The sequence below is a fragment of the Malania oleifera genome, chromosome 13 (genome assembly GCF_029873635.1).
Source record: "Malania oleifera isolate guangnan ecotype guangnan chromosome 13, ASM2987363v1, whole genome shotgun sequence".
Taxonomy (NCBI): domain Eukaryota; kingdom Viridiplantae; phylum Streptophyta; class Magnoliopsida; order Santalales; family Ximeniaceae; genus Malania; species Malania oleifera.
This window is the reverse complement of record NC_080429.1, coordinates 69,641,255-69,656,111: the sequence shown is the minus strand read 5'-3', so window position 1 is coordinate 69,656,111 and position 14,857 is coordinate 69,641,255. Positions and strand designations below refer to the sequence as shown.

Sequence of the window (14,857 nt, the reverse complement as noted above, 5' to 3'; positions counted from 1 at the left end):
TGGTTCATATGTGTACAAGTCACTCATCCTCTACACAATTTTACAATGTAGCACAAAGTCTCAACAACAATTCCTCCAATTTTGGTAATGGGGAATGGAAACTCGCTAAGGGAAATTTAATGGTGGCTAAAAGAAGGAAAAGCATTGTTTGTGCAGGACACAAGTCAAGCAACTCAAAGGGGAGGTGAATGCAATTGAAGATTCCTCTGCTGAATTATGGCAAAAGTGGCTAGGGCACATAAGTGAGAAAAGGTTTGACATCCTGGGAAGAAAGCAACCTTTCCTATGACACATATGCCTTTAAAGACTTGCACACATTTTCTAGCACGTAAACAACACAAAGTGGTGTATTAGAACTTAGAAGAGAATATGTTCTTTTAGTAATTAGATTGTGTTAATAAGGGTATTTTTGTCCTTAAGACTTTATGCTTTTTAATAATATATAAGTGGGCAGACCTGAAGCTATATGAAGACTCTAGGAAACTGCCACTCAGTTTTTTTTCCCTTTTTTCTCTTCTTCTCCTCTTCTCTTCACCTCGCCTCCATCTCTAACTTTACAACATGGTATAAGAGCATTGACCTCCTTCAAATCGAATTTATCTAAATTGATTTTGATACTATGTTTTTCGTTTTTTTTATCCTCCCCTAATCAGTCCTCAAATCTGATTTCTTGGTTAGTTTGGGAGTCATTTAAGGACACCGTTCCTCTTGGTTAGGCTGTGCAGCATCCTTGGTAGGAAACTGTGTGCTTTCATGGTGATTTGCTGATTTGAAGTCAGTTACTCTGTTTCTAGTATGCTGCTGCTGCTGCTGTTCCTCTACTCCACAGGCTGCTATCAGTTGTACTCTATTTGTGGTTTGCCTCATGATGCTGTTTTGATGCCAGGTGTTTGTGATTGATTGCTTGCAATCTTGTAATTTCTGGTTGGTTTCAATTGGTGTTCAAATACTTATTTCCTTTTCTTTTCTGCATTCGGCTCCAGTTGCTGCCAGCCATAATGCTTGGAGCTGCGGCCAGGGTGTTTATTAAATGCCTGCAGCACATTGCTGTTGTCTGCCCTGTTTTTAGTGTTTAAGTAATTCCTCCTAGGTTATTGCAAGCTCAGTCATAGTCGCCTCTTGAATTTCTGTATTTTGTGGGGTCTGAAGTGTTGTAAGTTCAGATTTTTTGAAGTCCTGAAAGCGCTGCCTGCGCTAGTGTATGTTGCCTGACATCTTCTCAAGATCCTTCTCGCAATAAATCAGCCATCAATATTGGATACTAACTCTAATCGTAGTAGGGGAAATTTTGGAGAACGAGGAGGAGGTTTGGATTGTGGTTGTGGCAGTGGTAGCATATTAGGACGAGGAGTTCATCATGGCAATTCTCGCTTTTGCACACATTGCGGTAAGGAAAATCATACCATTGATCACTGTTATCTCCTTTGGAAACCAACTAGGGCCAATAAGTCTCTTGCTAAGGGCACTACTATTGCCACTTCAAATGTACCTAGTCACTCCCTAAGCATTCAACAACTCCCTCAATCTTTAACATCTAGTGCTATTATGGGCCATTCAAGCACAACTGGGCTTCTTGCCTCTTCATCCTCCTTACCTACGGTCATAGATTCTGGTGCCTGCTCCCATCTGACAAGTAGTCCTAATTTGTTTGAACACTCTAAGGTTATTCTTGTTGATGGTTTAGTTACACTAGTTTCCGGTTCTGGCAATATTCTTTCAATTCCTCCATCTGATCCTCTTTCCTCAGTGTTATATGTGCCTAAATTTCTCTTGAACCTGCTATCAATTAATCATTTAATTAAGTCTCATAACTTTTCTGTGACCTTCTTTCCTTCTCATTGTGTTATTCAAGATCTCTAGATGAAGAAGAAGATTGGTGGAAGGCTCAAGAAGGATGGCTATTTCAATGGTGGCCATGGCGGGTCCAATTCTTGTCTTATAGCTTCCTCAATTTCTATTCATAGTGTTTCTTTTGATCAGTGGCACGCTCATTTGAGTCATCCACCCCTTCAAAAACTTAAACAAGTTTTTTGACATTTTTTCTGTCTAGAGTCAAGTCTCGTAGTAAATCAATGTTTTCTCTTATTCATCCAAATATTCGGTGTCCATATAGAGTCGATACTTTGACTGGTCATAAATAGTTTGTACCTTTTGTGGATGATTTCTCGTGTATGACCTAGATCTATTTGTTCAAAGACAAGTCCGAATTTTCGAATGTATTTACTCAATTCTACCAGAAACTTAAAACTCAATTTGGCATTGGGATTCAAATTTTTTTGATCTGATAATGCACTTGAATTTATTCAAAATGAACTTCAGTCTTTTTGCTTGGCGAAAGGGATTATCTATCAAACATCATGAATACATACCCCTTAGCAAGAATGGAGTAGCTAAATGAGAAAATAGACATTTACTTGACATAGGACAGTCTTTACTCCTTCATATGCATGTTCCTAAAACCTTTTGGACTGATGCTATTCTTACAGCCTGTTATCTGCTTAACAGGATGTCCTCAAGTGTTCTAAAGGGACAAATTCCCTTTTCCATCGTGTACCCAGAAACATCCATACTCTCTAGTGTACCTCTAGTCTTTGGGTGCACATGCTCTGTCCATGTTCCAAAGGCTCACAATGGTTTTCTCTCTCGTGCCTAGTTCTCACACCACACATCTCTCTTTTGCTCAATATCATGATGCTAGTAAGATTTGATGGTGGGACCTCGTTCAATCCAAGTCCTTCAATCTGGGATTGGATAAGGTAGGGAAGGTTGGAGCACTATTTGTTCTTAAGTAGAATCATAAGAACAATCAGTGGTTATGACTCTCTTTAGCTGTAAATTCATGGTTTTTAGGGGTTCTCATCTCTTGCTGGTAGGTTGAGCAAGGGCTTTCGAAGACTCTGAGTGGATTATGTTGATTACTAGATGGGGATTCATGCAACTAGGACAAGGAAGTTCATAAAAATAGGGCATGGATGGAGGGGTAAAAAATATTCCCCTTTTTTTTTTTTTATGTTCTTGAAGGGTTGAAAGGGGATGGGTGGTCTTAATTTGGGATGCCTTCATTGCTTTGGAGAGCTCTTACCGATCAGGCCTTAATGGAAAAAATAGCAAGAAGGTTAATGAAAATTGCTCAAGGAGTCAAATCGTTTCTGGAAACATAGGTAATGATGGAGATTGATTGATTTCTAAGAGTGTGCAGGAGGTGATCTATGCTTGTTGTGAGGGAAGAATGCAAGAGGAGTTCATTCAGTTAGTTATGCACAAACAATCAACAGTGTTAAGGCAATGTTTCCAGCTAAGCAGTTTAGATCATAGGCTACTAGGGTTTGTCACATGGATGACGCGATGACGAAGATGAGTGGGCTGGGCCTAGCTTATTGTCAATCATTATAGACTTGGTTCAGATGTTCAAAAATAACTGAAGGTTGGCCTTGTTGGTTGAGAAGCCCATGAGCAGTCTTATGACTTAAAACTAGGCTTGGGTAGTGACAATTAAATGGGCAAGCCAAAAAGTCTCTACAAGTCTCTAACCATAAGGAAACCCTTCCAACAAAGACTTGTGAGGTTACAGGAGTTCAGCATCCTTCATAACAGAGACAAGATGAACTGCGCTCATCTTTGAATGAGGTACAAGGTGTTCCAATTCGCCCTAAGTTGTGCTCCTCATTGAATAACATCATTGGCAGTCATGAGGAGGGATGCTCTGATAATAGTAAAACAAGCAGGCAACGGAAGTAGGAAGGCATGAGACTTCTCCTTAGCGGGAGAAGAATGATCATAAGGGGATTTTCAAGGAGGAAAGAGGGGGGGGGGGGGGGTTGTTTCTAAGAACCTTAATTCTTGTGAGTTTGAAAACTAGGATTTCATTTTTGGTTCGGTTGCAGCTGGTAAGCAGTCAATTCGTATAATTCGAAGAGTGGAAAGTTTACATTAGTCGTAAGGAAGTGGAAATGGTTTTTGAAAGGAGGAAACTTAATGAAGATAAGCAAGATTTGTCTCGTGAGAAACACATTAAATTATAAAAATGGATTCCAAAGGTGTTCTGCATATAGTGGAAGAGCCAACAGGTGAGAGGGCCAAATTGAGTAAGGATAGTAAGAGATGGGGCAATGTTTAGGATGAGGATTACGTAGGGAGTAATGATTTTGAAGGAGAAAAAGGTCTACTTTTGGATCAAATTCAGGAACAGTTTGGATTGTCCCCCGATTCTTCTATTAGTCCTTTAGAGGCTTAGAGAGAATTAATATGTTTGAAGATGAGGTCCCTAAAGATGAACAAAAGGTTAAGGATGGAATTCTACCTACCCTAGTTCAAGAAATTTCAAGGGTGGACACTGAAACTTAGAGTTTGTTATATGACTTGGGCATCATGTTGTCTAGACAAGATGGAAATGAAGTTAGGCTTGATGGTGGCAAACTCTTGGCTTATCGTAGGAAATTTTATTTATGTTTGTTTTTCTTTTTTTCTTTTTTATTTTTTATTTCTTTTTTAGGATTAAGTATCCTTACTACGATTGTACATTATTTTGCTTAATTTATCTTCTTTTATTGTCAAAAAAGAAAAAATGCTTTGTTGATGTTCCACATACTGAAAAGTTCTCTGCTTTTGTTGTTAATTGAGTCTTGTTGGGTACTCAATAACTTAGAGAGGATAAAGATGTTATGATCCCCACACTCGTAGGAAATATTTTGGTGCCCCACCTTTTTTTAGGGGACGCCTTATTTCTCTAGTCCCAAGTCCTCTTTGGATGAATTTATTTTATTCCATCAATGATTTATGGCTCTCCCCTCTTGTGTTGATCCTCATGTTCCTACCTTTATCCCTCTCAAGAAATCTTCTGCTACTCTTCCGAATCCATCAGTTACTGATCTAAAGAAACAATTGAATGACTATGAACAATGGAAAGCAAGCACAAAACATCACTACCACCTTGCAGGTGCCTCCTCTTCCCATCATTGTTTCGACTTTTGGTTCTGGAGATCCATCCCACTATGACTTGGATTTGCCCATTGCTCACCAGAAAGGTACTCAAACATGTACTCAGCAGTCCTTAGTTGCTTATCCTACTACTCATTATGTTTCAATTCTACACCTTCCTAGTCCTATATGTTCTTTTGTCTCGTCTATTTCCTCAGTTTCTATCCCTTCCTCACATATTGAAGCACTTGCTAACCCTAGTGGAAGCATGCAATGGATGTAGAAATGGATGCCTTGGTCACTCAAGGGACATGGGACTTTATGGATCCTCCTCTTGGTAATGAGTTGGTTAGGGGTCATTGGGTCTACACCATCAAATCTTCCAGATGGATCTATCAAACGGCTTAAAGCTTAGTTGGTTCCAAAGGAGTACACACTAACATATGGTATTGATTATTTTGAGACCTTGACTCTTGTTGCTCAGCTAAATTATGTTCGCACATTGATCTCATTAGCAATTATTTTTAATTGGCCCTTATCCTAGTTGGATATGAAGAATGACTTCTTGTACAGAGATTTGCAAGAAGAGGTATACATGGAACAACCTCCTGGGTATGTTGCTCAGGGGGAAGATGGTAAAGTATATAGGTTGCATAAGGCCATTTATCATCTTGAGCAATCTCCTTGAGCTTAACTTGACAAATTTAGAATTCTAGTCTAGGCATTTGGCATTATTCCGCAAAATAAGACAACTGTGGTACTTATAATACTTTATGTTGATGATATCGTCATCATTAACTATGACATAGCGAGACTGCAAATGTTAAGTAAAGGCTTCAAGAAAAATTTCAAATCAAGAATTTGGGTGTCCTACATTACTTTCTTGGTATTGAGATTGCAAGTGTACAAAAGGGTTGAATCAATCTCAGTGAAAATATACGTTGGACTTGCTAAGTGGGGCTCGTTTGTTAAGAGCTAAATTGGTTGATACTACTATGGATCCCAAGGTGAAGAAGTCTACGGATGTTGGACCAGACTTTGAAGACAAATGTTGATGTAGGCAATTGGTTGGCAAGTTAATCTACTTGACTATCACTAGACCTAACATATCTTTAGCATTGGGGGACTAGGGTGGTGAGTCAGTTTATGGAAAATCACAATCAACCACATTGGGATGTTGTCTGTAGGATTTTGCAGTGTCTGAAAGGCTCTCTCAAAAGAGGTTTGATATATAAATAAAATAGAGATAGTGAGATTATGGCATACTCTAATGTAGATTGAGTTGGATCTGCTGATGATTGAAGGTCTACTACTAGACATCGTACATTTGTGGGAAGTAATCTTGTTACCTAGTGCAATAAGAAACAAACTACTGCAGCAAGATCTACTACTAAAGAAAAATATCAAGCTATGGCTCATAGTGTGAGTGAGCTTATGTGTTTGAAGTCTCTTATGTCAGATATGGGATTACTAGCAACAAAGCTAATAAATGTGTTTTGTGATAATCAAACTACGATTTATATTGCTAGCCATACAGTGTTTCATAAGAGGATAAATCACATAGAAGTTGGAGTCATTTTTGGATTTGGGACAAGTAGGTTCAATAGATGACTGATGAGGGAATTAAGGAAATCCACCAGAAAGACTAACCCAATCCATAATGAGGTACTAGAAAATACAACATTTTTGTTACTTGACTAACAGTTAGGAGAGGCAAATACAGCGGTGGACTAATCAGTAAGCGTGATGAAGGAGCAATTAATGCAAAAACAACCAACTAGGAGTGTCATTTGTGAGGGATGTTGTATTGACGAATGAGGACTCCCTTTGTGAAATCTGTGAATTAGCTAGGCGATGTTTTTACAAAGCTTTTATAAAAAGCTCATCTTGTCTAATGGTTGTCACATTTTGGGTAGGAGGAATTTATACACCTCCAGCTTAAGGGAAAGTGTTAGAAGAGAATATGTTATTTTAGTAATTGGATTGTGTTAATAGGTGTATTTTTTCCTTGAAACTTTATTTTTATTCATTTTTTGGCTATACCAGGAGGGAATCCAATTTTCTTGAACATTTTTTATGGAACTAAAGACTACAAGGACAAGCATTACATTGCCCAGTTGATGTTGGATGTTGTTAGAGATGTTGGGTCAAGAAATGTGGTCCAAATTATTACTGGTAATGCACCCATAATGAAGGCTTCCGGATCAATTGTGGAGTACAATTATCCACATATTTTATGGACTCCACATGGTGCATACACTCAATCTCGCTCCGAAGAATATACACGTAGCAAAAATACTAAGCAAAATGAAATTGCTCATCAGAAGTGTAGTTGGATCACTAATATGGTGAAGGACGCTTCATGCATTCGCAATAAATCCCTCCATGAGATTAGCAGTTTTTAATAGAGTATAATTGCTTGCTATAGTTGATAGTAGTTATGATCAAAAAGATGAAACCGATAAAGAGACGCCTCCAAGCCATGGACATTGATGATGAGTTGGGTTCTCATAGAGAAGATACTATTGGGAAAGCTATGCATGTGAAAGAAAGCATTTTAAATGATTGGTAGAAAAGTTTCTTATATTTTATCTTTCAGCCATCCTATCTATGATATGCTTTGAGTAGTTGACACTAATAAACTTATTTTGCATTTAGTATATGACATGTGGGCCCCCATGATAGAAGGAGTGGGGAAGACAATGTATGAAGGCCTGTGGCATGGGATTCATCATCCTTCTATAAGTGTTGTATAACATATTAGTCGCTTGATGGACAAAAAGTTGTACACCATTTCATTGCTTGGCTCACTCTTTGACTCAAGGTAATCTTTCTATTATTTTTTTCCAATTCCATAAATTATACACAAACTACTCCCTTTTCTAACAAACTTATGTAAATTGTTATAGGTTTTATAGCCAAAAATGGCTTACAAAGAGTACAAATCATGTTGATCCACATGTGGATAGCAAAATTTCTTAAGAAAGGAACAAATGCATTCGAATATTTTTTTCCCTAACCTTGAGGATAGGAAGAAAACAAATGTAGAATTGGCTAAATTTTTTGGTTTCATGGATGTGTTTGGTAGTCCTGAATCCATACAAGACAGAAACACTTTGGAACCAAACTATTGGCGGTATGTCCATGGTGCATCAACGCACATGCTTCAATCAATAGCCTTCAAGCTTCTAGGACAACCTTGCTCATCCTCCTATCGTGAGAGGAATTGGAGTACCTATTCATTTATCCACTCATTGAAGAGGAACAAGATGGCAGCAAAACATGCTAAAGATTTGGTAAACTAATCTTTGGTGTTTATCAATAAAATTGAAGAACACAAGAAAGGACCAAACAGGTTATCAGATATTAGAGGAGATACTTGGGATAAGTCATTTGGAGGTGCAAAGTTGCTTGAGATTGCGAGTCTTTCCCTTGATGAACCAGATATGGAGTTCGTGTTTTTTAGAGATAATGATGGTGAAAATGATGATGCATAGTTGATGGAAGTCTTATGACTCATATTATGTTAATTAAATTTGTCATAGTTCATGGATGCCTTATGACTCTCTTTGTATTTTGCTTGGAAGCCTTGGAGGCTTGGATCATTTTTTGAATGTTGATGAATGATGAATGTTTCTTCAAGTTCTTTAATATGAGTTGTTAATGATAATGCAATACATAATTGAGCATGAATGATGCCTACTGCTTTAATATTTTTTATTTTAAAGGAAAAACAGGCCTAAATATATATTTTCATATTAATTAACTAACATACCCCCCTTGTATCATATCCTTGTATATTTAGATGGCTTCGATTTTGCAAATGGTTTTTTAGGCGTGCATGAGATTAGAATGCTTTTGCTTCACTAGCATTGTTTTGTAGATATTTCTCTTTTCTTTTCTTTTTCCTTTTCTTTTGTTCTCTTGCTTTAATTGTTGGAGGATGTTGTGTTCTTTGTGTTGTTTTTCACTCTGTTCCCTCCTAATAAAGGTTTTTTTATCAAAAAAATAATGTGTCTTCCTTGTCTTGAGAGATGAGGTGATGGAGAGAGAGGATGTTAGAGTATTTATGGTGCCTAAATTAGACTAGCACTTGTATAATTATTACTGGATTACTAACTATTTCATGCTTGCACCTTTAAAAAAGGTCGGACCCACAGCAAGTCTAAGATTAGTTATAAAAATAACTGCACTTGATGTCGTTTGATGCTCTAGGGAGTTTCACTTTAGCGGGCTCAAATTAGGGCTCATTAAGGGAGGGATAAAACCAACTTACCTTACCTTAGGCTGCTCAAGTGTCTACCACGTGTCATTTGCAATATGTGTCTTCTCCTACCTCCTAAACCATTGCCACATGTTACTATCCAATCACCCCTACAACTAATCCTATTTTCATTGGCCACGTCATCCTCCTAGCTCTAGGATTCACTCCAGCTGCCAGCACACCTCACCTGCCACCCCACCTGCTTGAGCTTTTAAAGGATTGTCTAGTTCTCCTCTTTGAGCCTTCTATACTACATCTATTGCTTGTGTACACTGCAACATCTCCTTCCCTATCAAGAACACCGTCTTAGACAAAGGACAATGAAGCACAGACATAGCATTAACTGATTCAAAATTCAGATATTTATCATCCAACTATGCTAAGAGAACAGAACTCATACAGCAACATTACTAAATTCGTGATTACACAACTAACATTAGGATGCAATTTACAAAATTCATTGAACACAACCAATCATCCAATCATCTCCCTCCAAGCCCAGAGAATGAGAGAGAATGCATGAATTACTCATTTTCTCTTTTGCCGCATTTTCTCAGCAACCAACCACCGAATCCAGAAAATAAATGAAAGAAAAGAAAATAATGAAAGACGAAAAGAAAAGAAGTACGAATATAGACACGAACCTTGCGAGCAAGGTTCCGGTAAGAGGCCTTGATCTCCTGCAATGTTGCATTTCTGCTTACATTCAAAGTGGAATAGTAATCAGATCCTGCGGCTCTGATCACAGGACTGCGCTGCCGTCTTATGCGCTTGATGCGGTGATTGGGGTATGACAGCTGACCGCTTTTGCGAAGAAATCCTGAATGTGCGGAGCTCAACCCAACTGTGTTGGAGAGAACAGATACATCGAGATGATTCTTTGAGTTCGACACAATAGGGATTTTGGAGTTTCTAGGGTTCAGAATCAACGTCGGATGGCGATGAGTTAGGAATATTGGCATACTTCGGTTGGGAAGGAGGGGGAATTCACTCTAATAAAGAGTAAAGAGGGGTGAGTGCGCTAAGATTGGCATAATAAAGAAGATTTTTCATAATTGTGAAAATGATGCAGTGGGAAAGTATTTTTTCTTAATAGAGCACATCTCATAATTGTGAAATGAGCTCCAAATTTCCGACTCTCTTTTTTATTTTTATTTTTATGAAGCAAGAGCCTTTAAAAAGTCCAACTAGCCCAAGGTCCAACTTGTTGTGGTTTGTCCTACATCAGTTGTGGAAGGGGTTTGGTTGTTAGTTATTAAATGTAAAGGAAAGTTTCACCCCATGAACTAGTTTTTGGGTTTGAGAATGCTAAGACCACCCAACAAGTGGTATCAGACCCATATTATTTGAACGCATTATGTGAACGCATTATGATTAGCTTCAATGGAAGCAATTGGGTAACTTAGAAAATAAAAATGTAAGATCTTTTATTTTACAAAGATTTGGATGGATCTATTGAGGGTGATAGTCGAAAGCCTAAAGACACGAGTGATGATGAGTGGAATAGACTTAATAGAAAAACCGTTGGTGTCATCCGACAATGGATTGATGATATAATGTTTTTCATCACGTTTCTATCAAAACTTTGCGTAGGTGAAGTTGAGCAAGTTGAAGTTGGAGTTGAGCAAGTTTTTTGCTATGAAATACTTGGGACCGGCAAAGCAAATTCTTGGCATGAGAATTATTCGTGATTGTGAAAAAAGGGCAAATTTGGTTATTTCAAGGAAGGTACATTGAAAAAGTGTTTGAGAGGTTCAACATTGATAAAGCAAAACCTGTTGGTTCCCCACTTGCCAGTCACTTCAAGTTTCGTACAAAACAAAGTCCTACAAGTGAGAAAGACAAGGAAGAGATGAATAAAATTCCTTATGCTTCGACCGTTGGTTCTTTAATGTATGCATCGGTTTGCACAAGGCCAAATTTAGCTCATACCGTTGGAATTGTTAGTCAGTTTCTCTCTAATCCGGGAAAAGAACATTGGTTAGCGGTAAAATAGATTCTTCGATACCTTAGAGACATTTCAAAGGTGTGTTTGTGCTTTGGAGATGGTAAATATATGCTCCATGGATTTACAGATGCCAACATGACCGATGATGTTGATTATAGGAAATCAACTTCGGGTTATTTGATGACTTTTGCAGGGGAAGCTGTGGCATGGCAATCTAAATTACAAAAATGTGTTACTCTATCTACTACGAAAACCGAGTTTATTGCCATTACGGAAGCCGAGTTTATTGCCATTACAGAAGCTTGCAAAGAATTGCTTAGGTTGAACAGTTTCTTGAAAGAGTTGGACATGGAACAAGAAAGGTATGTTTTTTATTGTGATAGCCAAAGTACAATTCATTTGAGTAAGAATTCTATCTTCCATTCAAAGTCAAAACATATTGATGTTAGATATCACTGGATTTGGGATGTGTTGGATAAGAAATTGTTCCAACTTGACAAAATTCACACCGATGATAATGGTTCAGATATGATGACAAAAGCATTGTCTAGAGATAAGCATGTGAAGTGTTAAATTTTGGCCGAATTGGTGGAGTCGTCCCCATAAGTCGGGAGGGGGAGATTTGTTGGGTGTCCCTCCTAGTGGGGTCCATGCCTTGGAAATGTATTCTTTTATTATTATTTAGTTGGCTTCTCTAGGAAGCTTGATAGTTGCATGTCTTGTATTCTTAATAAGCCCCCTACACATGCCTAGCTTTTTGAGTCATCTTCTCCCAAGCTATGTATTGGGCAATACACAACAGCCTCTCCAATTTTTTGCATTAATTCCACTCACAGTAGCAGTCGCCCTCCTAGTTTTTTTCCATTTTGTTTCACTCACGTCGCAGCACCCAGGTCCTCACGCTTGCAGCACTCCTCTAGCCTATAGTAGCTACTCCTCACGCCTGCGTCGATTGTCTTTTCCAGCTACCAGTCATTTTCTACTCTGCTACTATTTTGGTTGGTTATTTTTTGGAGCTCTGTTCACAATATTTGGTGAGACTTTTTTCTTCTTACTATATTTGTTATACACCTTTGTGTATTTGTAAGGCTTGTGCCTTTTGTACTCACTTTGTATAATTTTGGTGATAGTGGATTTGGACCGATGTGCCCTGTGGACATACCTCAATATTTGAGGGAACCACGTTAAATTTTGTTTGTCTCATTTTATTTATTATTTGCATTACTCCATTGATTTACTTGTGAGAATCGTTCATATATAATTTTTCCCAACAAGTGGTATTAGAGCCCATGGTTTCTCCCTGGGATGTCGGGCATGTGGTGCTGCTAATTTGGTGAGCCTAATTCGTGAGGAGTTTGGAACCTGATGTGTGAGGGGGAGATTGTTGGGGTTTGTCCCACATCAGTTGTGAAAGGGGCTTGGGGTTGAGAAGGCTCAAGACCAACCAACACAACCAACCACCCAAAATGTAACAAATGTTTTCTCAAGGCAAACAAGTGCCTTCAAGGAGACTTGAACCCTATCTCCATAAAGGATGATGGAGACATGAACCACTAAACCCAAAGGCCCAAAAAAATTTTATTGTTGGATTTACAATTATGAAGATAACTACTTTCACATTTTTTTGAACCACATCAAATGCAAGAAGAACAAAACTTGAGAAATCTTAATGCTTAAGTCACAAAAAGAGGCTATGTCTTGCTTCCTCTTTTTTTATAGCCTAGATCCTTATGTTAAAATGTCTTTGGAAGATTTATCCCTCCATTTGTGGGGTTACTAGAGTTATATTTCCTCATTTTCTCCCTTTAAATCTATGGAATACCAAAGGATTTCCATTGTTTTTTTATAACAAAAAAGTATATCATTAATAGAAAGAGAATTTACAAAAGGGAGAATAAGAAATATGTCACGCCCCGAACCAGGTGGGGCCCAGGGTGTGATGAGACCATTCACCATCTCTAATACCATTCACGCAGTAGAAAATAATAAACAATCTCAAATAAAATACCAAAGTACTATATACTAACCAAAAAGGAATATCCATCCATATATATTACATAACTAGAAATTCTAAAAACATAATTATACATATTTCAGATCTTACGACCACTCACAAGTTACCAAAATTCTAAACCCTGCCCTGGAGCTTTTTAAGCTCGATCACCTGAAGGACCTAAAAAGATAATAATTCGCTGGGGTGAGATATCTCTCAATAAGGAAGAAATAAACTATAGCAGTGTGTGGCGAAAGAGTTTTAATATATATATATATATATAGACACACACACACACACACACACACACACACAAAATAAACTCATCAATTAATCAACAACAACTAGCAAGGCGCAAATAGACTGTAGTCACACAAATAAACCAATATTTATAGCGAAAGTTCACGAGGATTGGGAAGATTACACGTCCATACATGCACCTTCTCTCTGCTCTGATGCCATTTGTAACCATACCCTTTGATTCAGGTGTGGCTACAACTGATACCAATCAGGGCACTCACCTTTCACAATAAGCCCTCGAGTGGAGAGATTTACTTTACTATAAATATTCACATAATAAAATTCACAAATCAGTATTCACACATATTCCAATATCAATTATATTCTAGAAATGCATGTGTTCACATACATCACCACACAACCACATAGAATTACAATAAATTCCATTGATCTCAGTATGTGGCCCACTTAGGGCAGCTGCATACCTCGCAGTACATGGCCCATATAGGGCTACTGCGTACAACTCAGTACGTGACCCACATAGGACTACTGCGTACTAGCCAATATGTGGCCCACATAGGACTATTGCGTACTATCTCTGTACGTGGCCCAGATAGGTCTACTGCGTACTATCATAGTACGTACCCCACATAAGACTACTGTGTACTACCTAGTACGTGACCCACATAGGACAGCTGCATACTTCATTGTATGTGGCTCACGTAGGGCAACTACGTATTTCACTGTACGTTTATGCTCACAACAAACAATATTCACCCAAATAGGTAGTATTCACAATCGAACAACATTCACAACTAGGTAGTACTCACAATCAGACAACACTAATAAGCAGACAGTATTTACAACCAGTTAATTATGGAGGATTATTTTCATGCCACACAGTTTTTCCCAAATATATATTATAATCAAAACCTTTATTTTCAATTGCCTAAACTGTTCAGAAAATCATACTATAATATATGACTTTTTATACTCAAAGGTAACCGATTCAAATTAAAATAAAGCCTGGTATAATTCATTTCCCCTTACATATTCCTCGAAATTTTGCCTAAATCGAACGGAAAATGGAACCCTATATTCAAAAAAAAATCCTAACTTAATAAGTTCAACCCCAAAATATTTATCATTTAACATCTCCTAGGCCCACACACTCCCAATAATTAATTTAATAATAAAAATATCCTACTTACCCTAATTTTGGAGTGGTGCCCAAGAACTCCAAATCAAATTTCTGCTCTGGTTAACTTGGAGAGAATCACCCTAGGAACCTTGTGGTGGTTTCTGATCATCGAATCGGGCTAAATCCGGGCCAGAATCGAAGAGAGAAGGGGAAGGAGTCGTAGCCTTAGAGAGAGAGTGAGATAGGAGAGAGAATTTTGCGCTGAATGGATCCAAGGCCTTTTTATAGGCTTTTGTTCATCGACGAGTCTAAAAGGTTCATTGACAAACCCAAGAAGAACATTCATCGATGAGA

General features: G+C 38.0%; 1 protein-coding gene across 3 annotated transcripts in view; it reads right to left on the bottom strand.

Annotated features, from left to right (window-relative positions):
• Positions 1-10,300, bottom strand: part of LOC131146802 (uncharacterized) — a 90,932-nt gene extending 80,632 nt beyond the window's left edge. For 2 of the 3 annotated variants that reach the window (XR_009134456.1, XM_058096596.1), the window contains exon 1: positions 9,826-10,283. Coding sequence is in view for 2 of the 3 variants with exons in the window: in XM_058096596.1 (XP_057952579.1) it covers positions 9,826-10,143 (318 nt within the window). In the remaining variant the exon portion in view is untranslated. Of the gene's footprint in view, positions 1-9,825 lie in introns of all 3 variants that reach the window. The other variant, XM_058096595.1, reaches the window with a different exon arrangement.
• Positions 10,301-14,857: the final 4,557 nt, after the last annotated feature.